At 44.6% G+C, this 22,319-nt stretch overlaps 1 protein-coding gene across 1 annotated transcript; it reads right to left on the bottom strand.

Annotated features, from left to right (window-relative positions):
- Positions 1-1,539: 1,539 nt before the first annotated feature.
- Positions 1,540-21,389, bottom strand: LOC147112836 (interleukin-22 receptor subunit alpha-2-like). The gene is made up of 5 exons (XM_085996242.1): positions 21,170-21,389; positions 18,483-18,661; positions 8,157-8,329; positions 6,796-6,946; positions 1,540-1,905 (listed from the first exon to the last, which is right to left on the bottom strand). The coding sequence occupies exons 1-5, from the start codon at positions 21,184-21,186 to the stop codon at positions 1,898-1,900; spliced, it is 528 nt and encodes a 175-aa protein (XP_085852368.1). The 5' UTR covers positions 21,187-21,389; the 3' UTR covers positions 1,540-1,897.
- Positions 21,390-22,319: the final 930 nt, after the last annotated feature.

Here is a 22,319-nt window from a genome sequence, read left to right as displayed (position 1 = left end):
ATTTTGGTATATTTGATTCTGATGCTAGTGTTGACAAGGGCTTCCAGAGTGTCACATCACTCCTGTACTCTATTCTCGCACAGAGCCATGGGAGTAGTGAAGCGCAGTCTGAAGAGAGTGGCCGTGGCTCAATGGAGAAGCACCTGCTGTCCTCTCTCAGGAGGACCCACTCTGTCGGTGCCCTTGTTGGTGCCACACAGCAAACTGTGCCAGGCTACACCAGCCCACACTGAGATGCTGCCTTTTGCTTCCCTCAAGGCCGAGAGCTGCTTGAAGATGCCAACTAGGGTCACCTGACATGTCCTCAATGGAAGATCAGCAGCCTCCCCCTCCCAACCTGTAGCTACTGGGGACACACCGTAGGAGCACTAGGATAAGTAAAGAAGCACACAAGACAGGCACTAAGGGGTTGCACAAGGGTGATTCTTAATTATTCCAGTTAAATATTATACACAGAAGGAATTGAGTTGTTGGATTCATTGGTTTATGGATTTTGTGTTGGTGTTAATATCTGCGGTGAAGTGAAGGCAAGGCCATAATGTTAAACTGAAGGAAGGCAAGGTGGCAGCAAAGATGATGGTCATAAGGATTGTAGGACTGTAGGTGTAATGGGGATTGGAGGGCTAATTTATGTGAAGCGCTCTCGGATGAGTTGCTCTCTAAGAGCTCTGGCATCTAGTGGTGGTCGATGTTACTTTGCTCTTCCTCCTCTTTGTAATGTTCTTCTTTCTCCTCCTTCTCCACTTCTTTCAGCCCAGGTGGTGGTAATGGATGGACCCTCATTATCACAAAGTTATACATGATATGGCAAGTGACCTCAAATCTGGATACATTGTCAGAGTTGTACTGAAAAGCCCCTCCCAAATGATCCAGGCAGCGGATGCATTACTTGAGCATACTGACAGTCTGCTCAGTTACATTTCTGGTGATCGCATGACTCTCATTATGGGCCACCTCTGTGATTGTGCCCGGGTTCCTGACAGAAATCATGAGCCATGTCTGAAGGGAATAGCCCTTGTCGCCCAGTGACCTGATGGCCTGCTTGAAAGAGAGGCGGCACAGAAGACTGGCGCAGGACGAATGAATCATGATGCTGCCAGGAAACTGGGCACAGCCGCGCATGATGCGCTGCCTGGGGTCGCAAACATGCTGGACATTGAGGGACTAGAATCCCTGTCTATTGAGAAAGGTGCCAGGATGGTGATGGGGAGCCTGCAAGGCAATGTGGGTGCAGTCTATTGCACCTTGGACCCTGGACCCTGGGGAAGCCTGCAAGTAAAAGGAATAAGGCCAAAGCAGAGCTGGAAATTGGGCTTGGAGGTGGATCTGGAAAAGTTTGGGAAGCTGGTCCAGGAGAAAGTTTGGAGCGGAGTCGGTGCCAGCCTTGAAGCAGAGTGGGTCTGAAATGAAGCCAGGGTGTGCCTCTGAAACGCAACCATGAAAACGGACCGTTGAATATCTCAATCAATCTACTGAAATTTAATAACGGTGACATTGCTTGTAAACAAATTACGCTTCAGAGGAAATAATGTTGCAAATTTTGTTTTATTGTGTTACATTATTCGTACATGTAATATTTCCAAATGATTGATTGAAATATAGACCCTGATGAAAGGGCTCTGCACAGCGCATTAGAAGCACACAGCCAAAATAGTCATCTTTAAACATGATTTCAAAACAAGTACTCTGCTAAAAAGTTATTGTGCTTTTCAGAAAATTTAATTTAACTTAGGTTTCCAACTGTTGTCAGTGCATTTCCTTTGTTGGTAGCCACTAAGGATTTGTAAACAATTTTCCTGTTGATTTATTCTCTTGTTGATTTGATCATAAAGTTGTTAAAAGTACATTCAGAAAATCCACTTCCAAGCCGCCTTCCTATTTCAGCTTCATATCATCACTAGATATCTGGGCAGAAAACAGAACTAGTCATGTACAGTTCATCTTGTTACACTGGGCCATTCACTCTGTTAGAAGAAACCTATATCATGGAACAATTAAAAGCACCATTTGTTTCATCAAGCATATTTTACTAACAGATAGTGGGGGTAGAATTTCCGCAGGGGTTCCCCGATCTTCTGCCGTAACTTTGGTGGAAGATCAGCAGAAACCTTGGAGAAGTGGCACAAATGACGATTGATTCCATTTCTCCCTGACTATGTACAGTCCACAGACTGGATTCAAGAGGACTGGAACCATAGGGCTGGATTTTATCAATGGGAAGCTTTTGGAGGCGGGATAGCCGCTTGCCGGCTTTCAATCCCGCCTCCATCAGCTTCTGGCCAACCAGCGGGATTTTCCTCTGATTGACCTTGTTAGAAGAAACCTATATTAGTCGGTTCAGCAGGCCAATTAGGGGGAAGTCAGTGACAGAGCACGTCAACGTCTGACGTGTCATCTGTCAAGAACTTTTGAAAGAAGAAATGTCATCGTTTGACAGCTCTGTGAAGTGGTTGAACACTGACATTCTGTGTAGTTTGATGAATCCTTGTGTTCAGGACTCATCAAATCTTTCAACTTTGCAGAAATCACCTGGCTGTTGGTTCGGAGGATCCAGCAACCAGTCTGTGATATCTACAATGGAGATGTCGGGACTCCAGCTCCACAGCGGCTGAAGGCAGAAACAAAGGTAAGGGAACATTTTCTAACACTTTACACTCACATAGAAACATAGAAACATAGAAGATAGGAGCAGGAGTAGGCCATTCGGCCCCTCGAGCCTGCTCAGCCATTCAATGCGATCATGGCTGATCATCCAAGTTCAGTACCCAGTACCTGCTTTCTCCCCATACCCCTTGATTCCTTTAGCCTTAAGAAATATATCCAACTCCTTCTTGAACATATTTAATGAATTGGCCTCTACTGCCTTCTGTGGTAGAGAATTCCACAGGTTCACCACTCTCTGGGTGAAGAAATTCCTAATTTCTGTCCTAAAAGGCATATCCCTTATCCTTAGACTGTGACCCCTGGTTCTGGATTCCCCGACCATCGGGAACATCCTCCCTGCATCTAGTCTGTCCAGTCCTGCCAGAATTTTATAAGTTTCAATGAGATCCCCTCTCATTCTTCTAAACTCCAGCGAGTACAAGCCCAATCGACCCAATCTCTCCTCATACGTCATTCCTGCCATCCCAGGTATCAGCCTGGTGAATCTTCGCTGAACTCCTTCCATGGCAAGAATATCCTTCCTCAGATAAGGCGACCAAAACTGCACACAATACTCAAGATGTGGTCTCACCAAGGCCCTGTACAACTGTAGCAAGACATCCTTGTTCCTGTACTCAAACCCTCTCGCTATGAAGGCCAACATACCATTTGCCTTCTTAACCGCCTGCTGCACCTGCATGCTTACCTTCAGCGACTGGTGCACAAGGACACCCAGGTCTCGTTGCACTTCCCCTTCTCCCAATCTATTGCCATTCAGATAATAATCTGCCTTCCTGTTTTTTACACCAAAGTGGATAACCACACATTTATCCACGCTATATTGCATCTGCCATGCTTCTGCTCAATCACTCAACCTGTCCAAATCATCCTGTAGTTTCTTGGCATCCTCCTCACAGCACACACGTCCACCCAGCTTTCTGTCATCTGCAAATTTGGAGATATTACATCTAGTTCCCTTGTCTAAATCATTAATATATATTGTGAATAGCTGGGGTCCAAGGACCGATCCCTGCGGTACCCCACTAGTCACTGCCTGCCACTCGGAAAAAGACCCGTTTATTCCAACTCTTTGCTTTCTATCTGCCAACCAGTTCTCTATCCAAGTCAATACCTTGCCCCCAATCCCATGTGCCTTAACTTTACACGGTAATCTCTTATGTGGGACCTTATCGAAAGCCTTCTGAAAGTCCAAATACACCACATCCACTGGTTCTCCCTTATCTATTTTACCAGTTACATCCTCAGAAAATTCCAGTAGATTAGTCAAGCATGATTTACCTTTTGTAAATCCATGTTGACTTTGTCCGATCCTGTCACTGTTTTCCAAGTGATCTGCTATTACATCTTTTATAATGGACTCTAGCATTTTCCCCACTACCGATGTCAGGCTTACCGGTCTGTAATTCCCCGTTTTCTCTCTACCACCTTTTTTGAATAGTGGGGTAACATTAGCTACCCTCCAATCCATGGGTACTGTTCCAGATTCCATCGAATGTTGGAAGATGATCAGCAATGCATCTACTATTTCTAGGGCCACTTCCTTAAGTACCCTGGGATGTAGATTATCAGGCCCTGGGGATTTATCGGCCTTCAATCCCATCAATTTCCCTAACACCATTTCCCTACAAATACTGATTTCTTTCAGTTCCTCCCTTTCATCAGACCCTATGTTCCCCGACATCTCTGGGAGGTTATTTGTGTCCTCCTTTGTGAAGACAGAACGAAAATATGTATTTAATTGGTCTTCCATTTCTTTGTTCCCCATTATAAATTCCCCTGATTCTGACTGCAAGGGACCTACGCTTGACTTCACCAATCTTTTTCTCTTCACATATCTATAAATCTTTTACAGTCAGTTTTTATGTTCCCTGAAAGCTTACTCTCATATTCTATTTTCCCTTTCTTAATTCATCCCTTTGTCCTCCTTTGTTGAATCCTAAGCTGCTCCCAATCCTGTGGATTACTGCTTTTTCTGGCCAATTTATATGTCCTCTCCTTGGATCTTATGCTATCCTAATTTCCCTCGTTAGCCATGGTTGAGTCACCTTTTTTGTTTTATTTTTATGCCAAACTGGGATGAACAAATTCTGAAGTTCATCCATGCGGTCTTTGAATGTTTGCCATTGCCTATCCACCGTTAACCCTTTGAGTGACATTCCCCAATCAATCCTACCTAATTCGTGCCTCAAACTATCGAAGTTTCCTTTATTTAAATTCAGGACCCTAGTCTCTGAGTCAACTACTTCATTCTCCACCTTAATGAAGAATTCGATCATATTATGATCGCTCTGACCCAAGGGGTCTCGTACAACAAGATTGCTAATTAATTCTTTCTCATTACATAATACCCAGTCTAAGATGGCCTGATCTCTGGTTGGTTCCTCAACATATTGGTCCAGGAAACCATCCCGTAAACACTCCAGGAATTCCTCCTCCACAGTATTGTTACTAATTTGGTTAGCCCAATCTATATGTAGATTAAAGTCACCCATGATGACTGCTGTGCCCTTTTTGCACGCTTCTCTAATTTCCCTTTTAATGCCAACCCCAACCTCCGCATTACTGTTTGGAGGTTTATATACCACTCCCACTAACGTTTTCTACCCCTTGGTATTTCTCAGTTCTACCCATACAGATTCCACATCATCAGAGGTAATATCCTTCCTTACAATCACCTTACATACTTACCACTCCACACTTGCACCCATCACTCACCTCTACATTGCACTTTCAGACCCCTCCGACCCCCGCAGACCTCCTACTCATCTCCTACACCCTGGCGGGGTTCCCCGAGGTCGGGAAGCCTGCACATCAGAAGGAAAAATGGGAATAATCCTATTTTCTGCCTGTTAACTATCTGTTAACAGGCAGTTAATAGGCTTTAATCCCTTTCCTGCCTCGAGGAGATGGGACCCGGGGCAGGACGGCTTCCCGCCTCCTGGCAAGAGGGCACGGAGGCAGGTTGCCACCCACTCCCAAATTCTACAACCTTACCGGCAGTCCCGCCTCCATTCCTGCCTCCTCGGGGCTGACAAAATCCAGCCCATAATGTGCCAGAGAATATTTGATCACGGCCTATAATTATCCTGAAAATCTTCAATCCCATTCCTAACCAGATGTTCATTTGTATTTTACAAAGCAGTTACTCGCTATAGCTTTGTCAGGAGACTATTGCACATACTTACTGCTCCATTAAGAGGTATGGCTATTTGAATGAGATTCCTCAAGGTGTAGCCTATGGATATGATACCACTGCCTTATCACTAGTCACTGTTGGTTTAATGCAATTGTGACATTACTGGGCACATTTCCCCAATATTAGCCTGGTAGGACAGAAGCATTTATTGCAAAGTCATGTTGTTCATGATTCTTTGTCCATTCATTTTACATTCCAGGATTAAAGAGGAAATCTGCCATAAATGGCTTCAGGTTTAACGCAAGATGTACTTGTGTGGGGTCTTGGCACATAATAGATAAATACTCTATTTTTCATCTGAGTAGTGGCAAGGAAAGACTATATGATTATATGGTTAGAATATTTGAGTATAGACATTTAGGAACTTCTCTTTTGTAAGACATGAAGAAGTAGAAGCAGTATCTATTTCTTACAGCTCTGGTATCTACTGCTTTGGAAGGAAATACAAGGTATTTTCTAAGTTTTGGACTGTTCTTATTTGAAAACCCAGGTGAAGGGTCAAGTTAGCTAATCTCAATCAGGACCGGGCTGGGGGCACTAAAGTTGGCCTCAGTGTTCCTGGACTAGAGAGGAGAAAACAAATTAATCCAGGGTTCGTGCTCCCAATCACTAAACATTAAACTCCTTTTGTGAGTATTGAGTGTGGACAGCTTGGCTGTGATGATCCCTGTGATTGAACAGCCTGCCAACAATCAATGTCTCAGTGCACAGATGAAGAAAGGCCAAATTGGCAGGGTGGCAGATGGTTGCAGTGCCATCATCTGTGGGACCCTGTCCTAGCATGAGTCATGGCCTTCAGAAGAGGCAGGGGAGAAAACAGGAAAAAAGAAACGACTGTAGCTAAATGCTTTAAATGGAAAAATCGCTCCTGGCATTTCAAAAACTGATGTTAACTTTAAAGTATATTCTAGTCCATTCAGATCAATGTGCCTTACCTTCAAAAGTTGTCACACATCTTTTTCCACCATATTCACTGATCTTACAAAAAAAAGGGATCTTTATTCGCGCACGCACACAGTAGGTTGTTCTGGGTTTCAGATTCAGTATATTCAGGGTGATACTGGTTGCTGTGTGTAGTTCAGGTCTCTGTATAAAATAATGAATTGTTGGTTCTTTATTTTAAACAAAAACCAATATTTTCAGATGACGTACTTTTTATATTTGCCCAGATTCTTGCCCCTTCTTTTTGTGCCATTCAATTTTCTATCTTTCCTCTCATTTTGTTCCCAATCTGGTCATCACTCCCCAGTTTAGAGCGTGGGCAAGTAACCTGGTCCCAAATCTCTTGAAGCAACAATATTGGGATCAACGGGATGCACTGTCCCGTGTTGCCTCTCTCCCGGTCATCCTGTCACTCTCTCTTCACTGGCACTGATGGCATGGCTGAAGTCTGGAACTTCATGCATGTACCCCCTGGCTCTGCCATGCATTGACACAGCATGTTGGTCTCTAGCACGTTACACCACAATGCCAGAGGAACATAGGAACAGGAGTAGGCCATTCAGCCCCTTGAGCCTGTTCCGCCATTCAATTAGATCATGGCTGATCTGTATTTAACTCCATCTACCTGCCTTGGTTCCCTAACCCTTAGTACCCTTGCCTAACAAAAATCACTCTCACCTTAATGTCACCTTAGTTTCAGCATTAATTGGCACAGAATAGTTAAATTTGCTGAGAGAGATCACAAGGATACAGAATGCATGAGCTGAAAACACCACAAATATCTAACCAGGGGAGGAAAGTATTATCAGACGAGCATGAGGGAGATTTTACATTCAATCTGAACTGTAACATGCCTCACGAGAGACATTTTTGAAGTCACTAGGGTACCATGTAGAAAACAGACCCATTTTCCAAATTTGTCAACAAATCTGAGAATAGATATGCAAAACTAAAAAAAAGTTTTCTGTTTTTATGTATTTCTGTTTTTCCTCTTACTATCTATTACAAGTGGCAGTTTTACCTTTGTAATTTTTTCCCATTAAAATGGGCACCTTATTCTCCTAGACCTTATATTAGGCAACATACTTGTATACTGATAATAACATGTCATTCCCTGACCATGAGGATATGCTGGTAGCCTGATCCTAGGCCTATGCCAGTGCCTCTGACCAATAGGTCCTGTGAGAAAACCCTTTGCTTTCACACAGTGAAAGTCACCATGTGGAGAATCACAAAGCGTGACTCTACGTTCAGCAGCTTCATGGCAGAGGTATTGCACCGCTAGAATGCCAGTACTATGGTGGCTCATTTAACAGAACTAATGGAGCATTAACGAATGCAGCTTTAATCTTACATGGTCCACTGGATTGCCTGTAATTTCTACTAGGTATTCAATGCCACTATATATTTTCTCCAAGGTAATCCAGGAGCCATTTTTTCTTCTGAATGGTGTCCGTGGAGCGAGCAGTTTCACCAGTATTGATCGTGCCTGGGATGTGAGTTTAATCTTCGGAGGACCAATGGCCGCTAAAGTTAAAAAAAAATTGTTATAAGAGGAAAACTGGTATTGTATTGACATGAATGCTTCAGATATATCTTAAATGATTCAATACACAGCACCTTACATGTTGTGGTTTTTGTACAAACTAATGGCTTGTAGATGGATGAGTTCTGTATTGGTTTATTGTAATTACTGTACTTTATCCCCTATATTTGTGAGTAAAAAAAACCTGATAAACGATACTGCTAAACATCTCCTGGCCAGCCTCCCACCTTGCACCCTCCATAAACTTAAGCTCATCCAAAACCCCGCTCCCCGTATCCTAACTCGCACCATGTCCCGTTCACCCAACACCCCTGTGCTCACTGACCTACATTGGCTCCCGGTCTGGCAATGCCTCGATTTTAAAATACTCATCCTTGTTTTCAAGTCCCTCCAAGGCCCCCATCTTTCCTATCTTTGTAACCACCTCCAGCCCCGAGATCTCTGTACTCCTCCAATTCTGGCCTCTAGTGCATTTCCGATTTTCATCGCTCCACCATTGGTGGCTGTGTCTTCAGCTGCCTAGGCCCTCAGCTCTGGAATTCCATCCCTAAACCTCTCCGCCTCTCTAACTCTCCCTCCTCCTTTAAGACACTCCTTAAAACCTACCTCTTTGACCAAGCTTTTGGTAATCTGCCCTAATATCTCCTTATGTAGCTTGATGTCAAATTTTGTTTGATAACGCTCCTGTGAAGCACCTTGGGATGTTTGACTATGTTAAAGGTGCTATATAAATGCAAGTTAATTTTATTGTATAATACATATACTAGTTATACAGCTTCCTGGTAATTAATTATGAATTATTTCTCAAGGAATTTGTAGCGATACTATCACAATATTAAAGGATAATATACCTCTTAGGAAAGGTGCTGTTAATGGTATGTAATTACCCATAGAATGTCAACAAAAGAAAGAAAAGAAAGGCTTACATTTATATAGCACCTTTCACGACCTCAGGACATCCCAAAGCACTTTACAGCCAACTAAGTACTTTTTGAAGTGCAGTCACTGTTGTAATGTAGGAAACGCGACAGCCAATTTTGCACACAGCAAGCTCCCACAAACAGCAATGTGATTATAACCAGATAGTAATTTTCCCTTTAATTTTTTTTGAGTGCGGCCCATTCACAGTTTTGCGCAACGTGAAAATTTACACTGAAAAGGCCAGGCCCGGGCTGCATGTGACCCGGCAGAGAGGTGCGGGCCCACACGGCTGCACACCTCATAGGGAACGTTGCCAGATTATCTGTTTTAGTGATGTTGATTGAGGGATAAATATTGGTCAGGACACCGGGGAGAACTTCCCTGCTCTTTTTCTAACTAGTGCCATAGGATCTTTTATGTCCAGCTGAGAGGGCCTTGGTTTAACGTCTCATCCAAAAGACAGCACCTCCAACAATGCAGCGCTCCCTCAGCAATGCATTGGATTGTCAACCTAGATTTTTGTGTATCATAGAAACATAGAAGATAGGAGCAGGAGCAGGCCATTCAGCCCCTCGAGCCTGCTCCGCCATTCAATGCGATCATGGCTGATCATCCAAATTCAGTACCCGGTCCCTGCTTTCTCCCCATACCCCTTGATCCCTTTAGCCTTAAGAAATATATCCAACTCTGTAACATTTGCATATTGAATTATCATTGGCCCGCAGGCATCTGTAAGGAATACCTATTATATTCACATGTGATCACATGCTGAGTTGTCATTGGCCTGCAGGCATCTGTAAGGACTGCTATTGTTTAGAAGACTCAGGGGTCCTGACTCCATTTTGTCCACACGGTGCTGTATGAGAGATCACAGACCTGATGCTTCATTAAAAGAGTTTAAACTGTAATACTCCGTTGTCCTGCAATTTATTATTTTTGTACAAAGTGTGCAAAACAAGACAGTCAGAACAGGGATTTGAAATGGACATCGTTGGAGCTCCCTTACCCCGAATGAATTGGGGATCTTTGAACTTACATAGAGAATGGTGCAAGTTCAAGCAACACGTGGAGTTAATGTTCTTGGGTCCGTTGAAAAGCAAAGGGGAGGAAGAAAGATGCAGCTACCTACTCTTGTGGATCGGAGAAAAAGGGAGAGACATTTTTAACACATGGTCTCTCACCGCAGATAAAGCAAAGGTACTGAAAAGTTATTTTGACCGTTTTGAATCATATGTGATGCCCAAGACAAATATGATATTCGCTAGGTACAAGTTTCAGGAGAAAGTACAAGGAGCTAGTGAGTCGTTTGAACAGTTCGTGACTGCGTTAAAACTGCTGGTAAAAGACTGTGTATCTGCAGATAAAGATGAGATGGTCAGAGACCGCATCGTGTTTGGAATACATTCAGCTAAAGTGAGAGAGAAACTTTTGAATGTTGGGTCCGGGCTAACGCTGGACAAAGCTATGGACATAGCTAGATCGCACGAGATAGCCCAAGCACAGTTGAAAACCATAACTGGTGCCACGAGCAGCTCGAGTGAACAGACAGTGCACGCAGTTAATAGATACACACCAAAGAACACCGCCCAGAGAGCGTGTTTCAGAACAGAAAGAACAGCGAGAGTTCTAAAAATGGGCGACACAGACATAAAACGCTTCAAAAACTGTGGATATTGTGGAAACAACTGGCATGGAGAAAAGAAGTACTGCCCTGCCAAAGGAAGGCAATGTACTAAATGTGATAAACGGAACCACTTTGCTAAAGTTTGCAAGACTGTTTTCGGAAAAGCAGTACACACAGTGAGTGACAGCCAAATGCCAGATAGAGAGCCAAATGCAGAGGAACTGTTTATTGATTCTGTGTCACAGAAAAAACAGATTTCAGAGACTGAGCAAGCCTATGCCGATATTGAGATGGGAAAACAGGGCAAAGAGCTTAAGTTTAAACTAGACACTGGATCTCAGGTTAATGTAATTCCTCTGAGTGAGTATCACAGCTTGAAGGATGAGTGTGAGCTACAGCCCACCTCACGCAGACTGACCAGCTATGGGGGTGAGCAGCTCATTGTAAAAGGCACATGCGTGATGAAATGCAAGTACAAAGAAAGCGACATGATGTTGAACTTTTACATTGTTGACACTCAAGCACCTCCAGTGCTAGGTCTAAAGGCATGTTTAGACATGGACCTCATCAAGCTAGTGCTATCATTGACAGCACCAGTTGATAAGCAGACAGTCATGGAGGAGTTTGCTGACGTTTTCAAAGGAATTGGAATATTCCCAGGTGAATGTACTATTCACCTTGACCCAGCAGCAACCCCTGTGGTTTGCCCACCGAGAAGGATACCCCTTGCTCTACGTAGTCGCCTGAAGGAGGAGCTGCAGAGCATGGAGAATACAGAAATCATCATCCGGGAAACAGAACCGACAGAGTGGGTCAACGCGTTAGTAGTGGTTGAGAAACCACGTACAGGCAAGCTCAGAGTCTGTCTCGACCCCAGAGATTTGAACAAGACTATCAAACGCCCTCACTACTCTCTACCAACGCTAGATGACATCACACCCAAGCTAATGGGAGCACGTTACTTCAGTGTAATGGACGCACGATCAGGATACTGGACTATCAAGCTCACGGAAGAGTCATCTAAGCTAACAACGTTCAACACACCATTTGGACGCTACCGATTTCTGCATTTACCATTTGGTCTTATCTCAGCTCAGGATGAATTCCAGCGGAAGATCGACGAAACCTATGAAGGCCTTGACGGAGTAGCCGCAATCGTAGATGACATCCTCATCTATGGCAGGAATAGAGAGGAACATGACAGGAACCTCCGTGCGATGCTACAAAGATCACAGGAGAAAGGTATCCGGCTCAACCCCGAGAAAAGCATAATCGGATCCACCGAGATCAGTTATTTCGGGCGTCGCCTCTCAACTGATGGCATTAAGCCGGATCCAGAGAAAATCGCCGCCATCAAGAAGATGGAGCCGCCAAAGAACCGCGCAGAGCTAGAGACAGTACTAGGCATGGTTAACTACTTAGCCAAGTTTGCCCCGAGCCTCTCTGAAATCAACGCACCCATGCGTCAGTTGCTCAAACAATCCAATGAGTTCCTGTGGGACAAACAGCATGACACAGCATTTCAGAAAATGAAAGACCTAATCACCAGAGAACCAGGACCAATTCTTGCCTACTTCGACCCCAACAAAGAGCTCAGACTACAAGTGGAGGCGTCACAGTATGGACTAGGCGCAGTATTACTGCAAGAAGGAAAGCCCATCGGCTACGCTTCCAGATCTCTCTCAGACAGTGAAATCAACTATGCTCAAATCGAGAAAGAGCTATATGCAATTCTATTTGGATGTAAGCGTTTCCACCAGTACGTCTATGGCCGACAAGTCATTGTGGAATCCGACCACAAGCCCCTCGAGTCAATCATGAGGAAACCACTAGCCGCAGCCCCACCAAGGCTACAGAGAATGATCCTTCAGCTACAGAAGTGTGACTTCACAATCATTCACCGTCCAGGCAAAGACATTCCTGTCGCAGACACGCTCTCCAGAAAGTCTCTTAGCTACCAGGACAGCAGCCTCAGTGAAGGCATGGATGTGCAGGTGCACATGGTGTACAACAGCTTACCTGTGAGTGACTCAAAACTGAAGGAGATCCGAGTAGAAACAGAGAAAGATGCACAACTCACACAGCTGAGCAAAGTCATACATGAAAGATGGCCTGAGGAAAGGAGGAAATGCCCTCAGAGCATATCTGAATTTTGGAACCACAGAGACGAACTGTCACAAATCAACGGAATCGTCTTCAAAGGGGAGAAAATCATCATTCCTACCAGTCTCAGGGAAGAGATGTTGACAAAACTTCATGCTGGACATATGGGCATGGAAAAATGCAAACAAAGAGCACGTGACATTATGTTTTGGCCCGGAATGTGCAAACACATTGAGGACGTTGTCGGAAAATGTTCCATTTGTCTAGAACGCCGCCCATCAAATGTCAAAGAGCCCATGATACCTCACCGTATCCCAGACAGGCCCTGGCAGGTCGTCAGCTGCAAGCAAGTGCATGCAAAATGTGTACAGAGACAGCAACACCAAAAGAGATACTATGACAGGTCAGCTAGACTACTGCCGCCGCTGCACAATGGAGAATCCGTCAGAATCCAGGAGCATGACTACTGGAAGCCAGCAGTCGTCATCCAGCCAGCTGACATTGAGTGATCGTATCACGTCCGCACCCCAGAAGGACAGATGTACCGCCACAATCGCAGGCACCTCCTGAACACCAAGGATCAACACCGTCATTCCGACGAGAGGATCAGTTCAACAGAGTGTGATGAACAGAGCAATACACAAAACACATCATACTTACCTGAACCTAAACCTGAACCGGAATTGTTGACCAATTCAGGAGCATGCTCAGTTCCATACCACACAAGGTCGGGACGAGAGGTCAAGCCTAGAGTTATCCTTGACTTGTGAACTGTCAAAGGGTGTAGGCGGATCGCTGCCCTAAATCTAAACTGTACATCGTTATTGAAACTTTGAGATGTTTTCAGTGCTAGTTAAAAGCTGAGTTTACTTATATGTTTATGCTACCGAGAACATTATGTAGAAGAAAGGTTTAAAAGTAATGCATAACATTTTTCTTTTAAAAGAAAGGGGATGTAACATTTGCATATTGAATTATCATTGGCCCGCAGGCATCTGTAAGGAATACCTATTATATTCACATGTGATCACATGCTGAGTTGTCATTGGCCTGCAGGCATCTGTAAGGGCTGCTATTGTTTAGAAGACCCAGGGGTCCTGATTCCATTTTGTCCACACGGTGCCGTATGAGAGATCACAGACCTGATGCTTCATTAAAAGAGTTTAAACTAATACTCCGTTGTCCTGCAATTTATTATTTTTGTACAAAGTGTGCAAAACAAGACAAACTCCTTCTTGAATATATTTAATGAATTGGCCTCTACTGCCTTCTGTGGTAGAAAATTCCACAGGTTCACCACTCTCTGGGTGAAGAAATTTCTCCTCATTTCTGTCCTAAATGGCCTACCCTTTATCCTTAGACTGTGACCCCTGGTTCTGGACTCCCCCGCCATCGGGAACATCCTTCCTGCATCTTGTCTATCCAGTCCTGTCAGAATTTTATAAGTTTCAATGAGATCCCCTCTCATTCTTCTAAACTCCAGCGAGTACAAGCCCAATCGACCCAATCTCTCCTCATACGTCATTCCTGCCATCTTTATCTTTTATTAATTTTTTTTATTGTTTTACAATCCTTCCAAAATCTCTTACATTGAATTCTCCATTTATCTAGTTGGTATTATAGAGGCTGGCACAAAACAGATTGAGGTACATAGATCAAAGAGAACTCCTTGAAACAGCTATTTATTACCATAATAAGTGTCTGTTAAGTATGTGTATTGTATTGAACAATTAACACAAAGACTTAAACGTATAACTCAAACAGGCCTTTACTGGTTGGAGGTAGGGACTGCACGTAGGTCTTTACTTCATGCCCACAGGCGGGAACTGAGGGGAGATCAGTACCCACAGTACTATTTATACCCCTATGGCCAGGAGTGGTACTGCGTATCACTACGCCCTACAAGTAGTGCAGTCCTGTCCATAGGTTCAAGTAGCACACATATTACATACACAACATTCCTCCCTTCTTAGCTTTACAGTCATCTCCCCATTTAACATAACGTAATAACATATATACATATATAACTTCAGGTTTACATAACAGAATAACATAGATACATAGATAACTTCATGTCAAAACAGATCACAGATTCAGTCTCTGCGGGAAACAGTTCACAGATTCAATCTCTGTGGTGTAGTCGGTTCACGTTGCTGGAGTGACTCATTCAATAGTCCTTCCATGGATTTAACAGTTTGAACTTCCGAACTGAATTGGCTCCGTTCGGAGGGACCACGTGTGTGATCTGGTAGAGGTAATAATGGTTCAGATGGGTCATCTTCTGTTTCGACTTTTCCTTTTCTGCTTCTTGGAGACTCTCTGGGCTCCATTGTCAGCTGCCACAGCTGCCAGCTGCATGCGCAGTTCCTCCTTCTCTTCCTCCTGTTTCCGTCGTAGAGCCAGCTTCTCCCGATGTTCCGTAGACTTTTGGTGCTCCTCCATGATTTCTGCACTTTGGGAGTCGAAGTTACAAGCTGGGCAGGACAGGACATCGCAATATTCGGTGTCGTCCACCAGGTCATGGTAATATTCGGTGTGGTCCTGAGCTAGACCAGTGAGAGGGTCGTCTATTTCCTCCATACCCAGCTGGACGTTAGCCAGCTCTTGTTCCAAATCCAGGCATCTTTCCTGAAGAGACTTCTTCATGTGTACCTCTGCATCCAGCTTTTTCTGGGCTTTCAGCAAGTCGTTTACTAATGACCTCATTTGAGATTTTACTACTTCAACTTCTTTTGGAGATTGATTGATCGGACTATTCAATCCCTCTACCGGAGCAGCTGTTTCAGCGGTCTGTTGTTCTACGTTGACGTGAGTCAGCGTACTTTTGGCATCCAAGGGCTGCTCTGTTGCAGTCATCTCAGTCTGTGTTGCCACCTCAGCTCTTCCAATAACCTTTGAGAGCTCCGAACCCCTTTCGTTTGAATATTGAAGTTCGTGTTCAAGTTTTTCCCATTTCAGAGTCCTGTCCTTCAGCATATGCAGGAGTTGGCTGACCGTTAACTCCTCTGACATCAGACGTTTTGTGTGCTCCTGCTCCATTTTCTCCATCAGCTGCTTCTGTTGTCTTTCCAGATTCTCCAACTCTATATCAAAGAACTCTTTCGTTGCATTCAACTCTTGCTCAAAACGGCGAAGCATTTGTTCTAATTGCTGTTGTAGTTTGAAATGGAGTTGAGTTCGAGCCCGGTGTCCCTCAGAAATGGGCACATCAGTAGACTTGCCAGACTCAGAATCCACAGTTAAACTATGTTGTTGTTGCTCAGTGGAATTCTGTGCTGAAACTTTGTCTTTTGCACCTGAGTTGGGCTTACCATCATCCGTTCCAGAGTCTGGGCCGACTATCTTCACCGAGTTCTCACTCGTTATTGTTTGTAGGAAATGCCAGTCCATATTCATTTTCCTAATCCACTCCCGTCCTAGTAGTGGAGGACCTCCTTCAGATATCACATATAAGTCCATTATTTGACTGTCTTCGCCCTTGTGGACCACTGCAACCTCTATTTTCCCGATGGGGTACACTCTTTGCCCCGTGTATGTTTTCAATATAATCCCCGTATCCTGTAGGGGAATATGTTGGAATAACTTTCCGTAATCTTTCTTATTTATGACCGTCAATGCCGATCCAGTGTCCAATTCCAGTTTTACTTGGACTCCTTCTATCTGAAGAGTGACCCAAATTGTCTGGAGGTCTGCACCCTTACCAGCGTTGAGTACTCTTAAGCTAGCCAGTTCATTACAGCTTAAGCTAGCCAGTTCATTACTGCTAGCGTCTGAATCGGACTCCTGTTCGGTCACCTTGTGTACCTTTGCGTATTTTCCTTGCGGTGACTTCTTGTTGCTGGTCTTCTTCCCTGACCTGCATACTCTAGCTATATGTCCAAGCCTACCACAAGTTCTACATTCTTGGTTTTTAAACCAACACTGGTTCTGATCATGCGTTGTCTTTCCACAACGATAACATTTGCCAGAACTCACACCCAATTTGTGTGCACTGAGCTCCGGTGACCGTAGCTGCATTACTGCCGTGCCTCTCGCTGCGGCTTCGTGTGCTGCTGCCATAGTGACCGCCTTCTCAAGCGTCAGCTCATTCTCCTCGAGCAGTCGCTTTTGTGTATCCTGTTTAAATAAACCACACACAAATTTGTCTCGTAGTGCATCTGTCAGTCCCGTTCCAAACTGGCAATATTTCGCTAATTTACGCAATTCCAGCAAATATTCAGCATTGCTTTCATGCTGTAGCTGCCTTCTGTCATAAAATTTAAATCGTTCCGCTAGCATCAGCGGCGTGGGGTTTAGATGATCTTTCAGGACAGTAACAATCTCATCGAACGTCTTATCCGCCGGTTCATCTGGTGATAACAGGTGTTTCAATTGCCCGTATGTCTTCGCACCCATTAAATTTAATAATGTTAGAGCTTTATCTTGGTCACGAATTTTATTGGCCTTACAATAATTTTTTACTCTTTCAACATATATGGCCCAATCTTCGAGGTCACTATCAAAGGTGCTAATATTCCCGTGTTTAGGCATTGTAGATTTGCAATTTCTCAGATTTTCTTTTCTTTACTTGTTATCAAAGATGGCGGCTTCCCGCTCTTGCCGTCGTCCTCCGCCCACAAAATGGCGGTTTTCCCGCGCTTGGCGGTCTTCACCCGTCCCCCGACGCCGTCTCCCTTCAGCCCCCGAGTGCGGCCCTTATCAGCGGATGCGATCGCTGGATCGTGAAGTGGCTCCCGACCGAAGCGGCTCTCGCACCTTGAGCTTCTGCAGCCACCGCGCCTTTCAGTCCGAGTGCGGCCCTTATCTTTGGTCCCGATCGCTGGCCCGCGCTGCGCCTCGCACTTGAAGCGGCTCCCGGCCTCTGGCTCACCCGCTCACGCGGCTCTTGCTCGCTCCCTCCCGGGCTCTGGCTTACCCACGAGGTTATGGAGGCTTCAGGGTCCTAATGCCTGTCGCTTCCAGTCGCTGGAAGCTGTCAGGATTTCTGCTGCCCTTCAGTTTTGAGTGGGGTGTTGAGGATTGAAGCCTCTCTTCAACGTCCTGTCTTTGGACGAAGCCGCCGTGGAATAACTGCCGCAGGGTTCGAACCGACTCGTCGCCAGTGTTAAGTATGTGTATTGTATTGAACAATTAACACAAAGACTTAAACGTATAACTCAAACAGGCCTTTACTGGTTGGAGGTAGGGACTGCACGTAGGTCTTTACTTCATGCCCACAGGCGGGAACTGAGGGGAGATCAGTACCCACAGTACTATTTATACCCCTATGGCCAGGAGTGGTACTGCGTATCACTACGCCCTACAAGTAGTGCAGTCCTGTCCATAGGTTCAAGTAGCACACATATTACATACACAACAGTGTCAAGTGTGTTTGTCCCACAAGATCATAAGATAGATACAGGTGAGGAAGCCCATTTGACTCATCTAATTCATCCATCAGAAATACTCAGGATAAAGGACAGACACGTTAAAACACAATTACTTACTTTCCCAAAAGGGAATAAACCTTTCACTAAGCACCCAGTTTGAGTGACCATTTGGTGTAAGGGCTTGGACTCTTGCAAAGTGTGGCTCCATTAAGTCTTTTGTCTCTTGTGTGAGGTCACAGAATGCCTGGCTAATTTTCCAGCATTCCGTTTTATTATTCCACTGCTTCTCTCTATACCTACAATGGATAATTTTGTTTTGGTTACATTAAGTGCTTGGGAAGCAATAAAAGTATCACACATAGCAACTGAATCATTAGCAGATTGACAGATTACAAAGTTGGATTGAAATCTATTACAAGATCACAAGATAAATACAGATAATGAACACTATTCATCCAAGCTTAGCTCATCCACCCAGAGAACCCTTACACTGTCCCCACATCAGGGCATCCAGCTATTTCTTTAAATTACTCTAGGGACTTTTCCTCTGCTACCCAATGTTGAAGTTCATTCTATGTGCCCTTCATATGCAGAACTTTCTGACATCAGTCCTAAATTTACCTTTTATTAGTTTGAACCTGTGTCTTCTTGTCCCACTGTGATGGTTTAGTTTGAAGTAGTGTTCAGCATATACCTTTTCCATACAGTTTACTATCTTATATACCTCTTGGTCAAAAAACAAACGTCTCCAGTCTTTCCTCAAAACTCACTTCACTAATGTTAAGGATCTGTCTTTTGGAAGACACGGTACACCAAGTCTCAGGGTTTTCCGCAGTCTGATTGGGGTATCACTTCCTCAAAAAAATTTAGGAGGCTGGTCAGTAAGGATCTTAACCTTCTGAATCCTTCTGGCTGCTCTTTATTAGGTTATTACCATGCAAGCAATCCTCAAGTTTACTCCTGATAATTTAAATCAGTATTTTACCTGGTGCTGAACTAAGACTAATGGGGGGGAAAAATTCAGTATCGCCCCTTTTGGGGCGCCGTTATCAGCCGTGCGCAAAGTTTAGCACCTGGCGCTAATTATCGGCTCTGACGGCAAACTTGGCTTTTATCGCCCCTGGAGGTGATTGGAGCGCTAAATCAGGCACTTCACACCTGTCTTAAGGCGCAAAGGCCGAGGAGCGAGGCGCTACCTCAGAGCGCTGGCGAAGCAAGGAAGGGCAAATCAAAATGAACCTGCATAGTACTGCTCAGTACCCAAAACTCCTTCACACAGCATTGAATCTCTCCAGAAGTCTCTCTCTCTCAGAATGCGTGTCACCAACAAAAACAGACAGGAAGCGGTCGCCTTTAAATAGCGCTCCCCCAGTCCCTTTCTGACTGCAAAACACTCCCCTCAACCTGTCGTTGCTAGCGGCAGGCAGTAAGGCAGGGGGTGCCACTCAATATCTGGTCTGGGGCGTTACCGGAGCGTTGCGCACTCGACTGACGTCACGATCTGCCGGCGCAGGAGATCGTGACGGTAGTGTTTAATGCCGCCGCAAAATGTCTAGTTAATTTCGCGAGCGGCGCAAACATCGCCGTGCCCAGGCGCTAGTTGCTTTGCGCCCCATTAGCGCCCTCTTAAGGCGCTAACATGTGGCGCAAACAACTGAATTTTTCCCCCATGGGGTTTTAGTTGCCTGAGTCTATTTTTCTACCCCCTTTTGAAAAGGGATACCATGTTACCCTGCTTCCAATATACTGGACCTCTCCAGTATTTCTTAACTCCTTTAAAACTTCATGGGCTAAAAATTCGGTATCGCCGCGCCAGGTCTTTAGTGCCCGAAATTTTGCGCTCGCCCGGATTCCCGTAGCGCCCGCCTGAAATTCAGTTGCGCCGCCCCAAGACGGAGGCGGGCGCTATTGCAGGGTTTGGCTGCCTCGTTTGAGGCGATGAAAGTCAGTTTCAGGCGTCCAGCTGCCGCTGCGGCACCCGATGCGGTGCGGCAGGCTGGGGTACTGCAGGCCTCCTCCTTCTCTTAAGGAGGAGCTGCCTGCAGCCGTGAGATCGCCGCTGGATTCCCCCAGCAAATGAGCCCGGCACCACGGAGAAGTGCCGGGCTCGCGGGAGTCAGACACCAATGCCGCGGGGGGGTGGTGCAGGAGTCCGGGGAGGGAGGTGCGGCCAGGCGGCCGCCGGGAAAGCGGCCGGCCGCCCCTCCACCTTTATGCGCCGGCCTCTCGGAGCTGCAAGGCACTGTTTTTCAAACGCTGTTTGCGGCCGCTACGGGCGAGGCGGCCGCAACTGAATTTGGCCATCGGCACGGAATAGCATTGGAACCGGGGCGCTGCGCACACCGATGACGTCATCGGTGCCGGCGCAGCGCTACCGGCTAATGCCGATGTTAGGGACCAACTGAATTTCGGGCGCTAAAAAACTTCCGGCGCAAACCACTCTATAGCCAATAAGTGGGCGCAAACGCGACTGAATTTCTAGGCCCATGTATCTCATCCCCAGTATCTCTTATTACTATCCATCCCTGCAGATTTCTTTTTGAGCCCTTAATAGCCAATTTAGAGTATAGTTGTTAATTATCCCTTGGTTATAACTTTTTAGGGATAAATGAATCATTTAATATGTAACTATCTTAAGTGAATTTCTGGCTAGTATCTTTTAGGGTTCTGATCACTTCCTTAATTGCCTTCTTGATGTAACAGTCTTTTACTGTTATGTTTTATATCTGCCACTGTCCTTCCTTCCAGGTCACTCTTTATCACTCTGACCACTCTTTTAGCATGTTTCAGCAAAAGGAACTTACATTTTGTATTGCACCATGTAAACTGTACTCTTACTGGTGTGGCTGCCTTTCTGCCATTGTAAAACATTGTAGAAATCAATGGAATTGAAATTCACTTGCTCTGGCTCTGGAATATGATCTGAAAATAGGACAAGGACTATGTTTAATAGTGAGAAGGTTTGGCAGCACAACAAGACTATTGTCCTAATGTAAGATTTACAACATTCTTTTCTCTTTCTTGTTGAATTAATCTGTTAACTTTCCTCAGCATTTCATTTCCATAGAAATATTTTGTTAGCAAGTGTGCTTTGCAACTTTTTGGCTGCTGCTCTCCATCCACTGGCGCTAGGCATTGTCAGATCAGACTTACTCCGGGACTGCCCCAGATCATTTAAATGGTCCAGGGCAACAAATCCTAGCAATCCTGGGGCTGGGCAGGAACAATGCATTTTGAGTGCTGAAGAAAACTGGCCCTTATGACTGCAGGTAAATTTTTGTTATGTTGTTTTATATATAATTTACATTGTTCATAGCCCAAGTTACACTGTCACTTTTAACATAACTTTTTGCTGTAATTGTAACAGTTCAGAAAGCGCAAGTTAAAAGTGAAAATGATATGGAACACTTTACCCTGGGAGACAATATTCAGTAACATGTATAAAGATTGCCAGATATTAAATAATAGAAATTTCTTATTAATATTTCATTCAAGTTATGACAATAGAATTAAATGTTATGACTACAACATTATTCAATTAACAGGCACTTACTAAACTTGTTAAAAGAACCAAGATTTGGTTTTGAGAACAAGCATGAAGGAAGATTTCATGCAAATCATAAATCAAGTTTACAATTTGGTCACACATTCCGCCATAATGGGCACAGTCAATGTTTGCAGGAAAAGGGTCACATGCACATATTATGACAGGTTCATTGTTACATTCATGCATTACGGTTTATTTATTTGTATACTTTTGACCTGATCCTTCAGGCTTCTGTTGGTCCAATGAAAGGTAGAAAAATATTAGACTAAAATTGTACAACCACTGGATTTCACAACCAGCAGTATGAATGCAGCAAATAAGAAAAGAAAGACTTGCATTCATATAGCGCCTTTCACAACCACTGGACGTCCCAAAGCGCTTTACAGCCAATGAAGTACTTTTTTTTT

The sequence above is a fragment of the Somniosus microcephalus genome, chromosome 9 (genome assembly GCF_052327205.1).
Source record: "Somniosus microcephalus isolate GS21.2 chromosome 9, FLI_Smic_1.0, whole genome shotgun sequence".
In the NCBI taxonomy this organism is placed as follows: Eukaryota; Metazoa; Chordata; class Chondrichthyes; order Squaliformes; family Somniosidae; genus Somniosus; species Somniosus microcephalus.
This window is presented reverse-complemented; position numbering and strand designations above follow the sequence as displayed.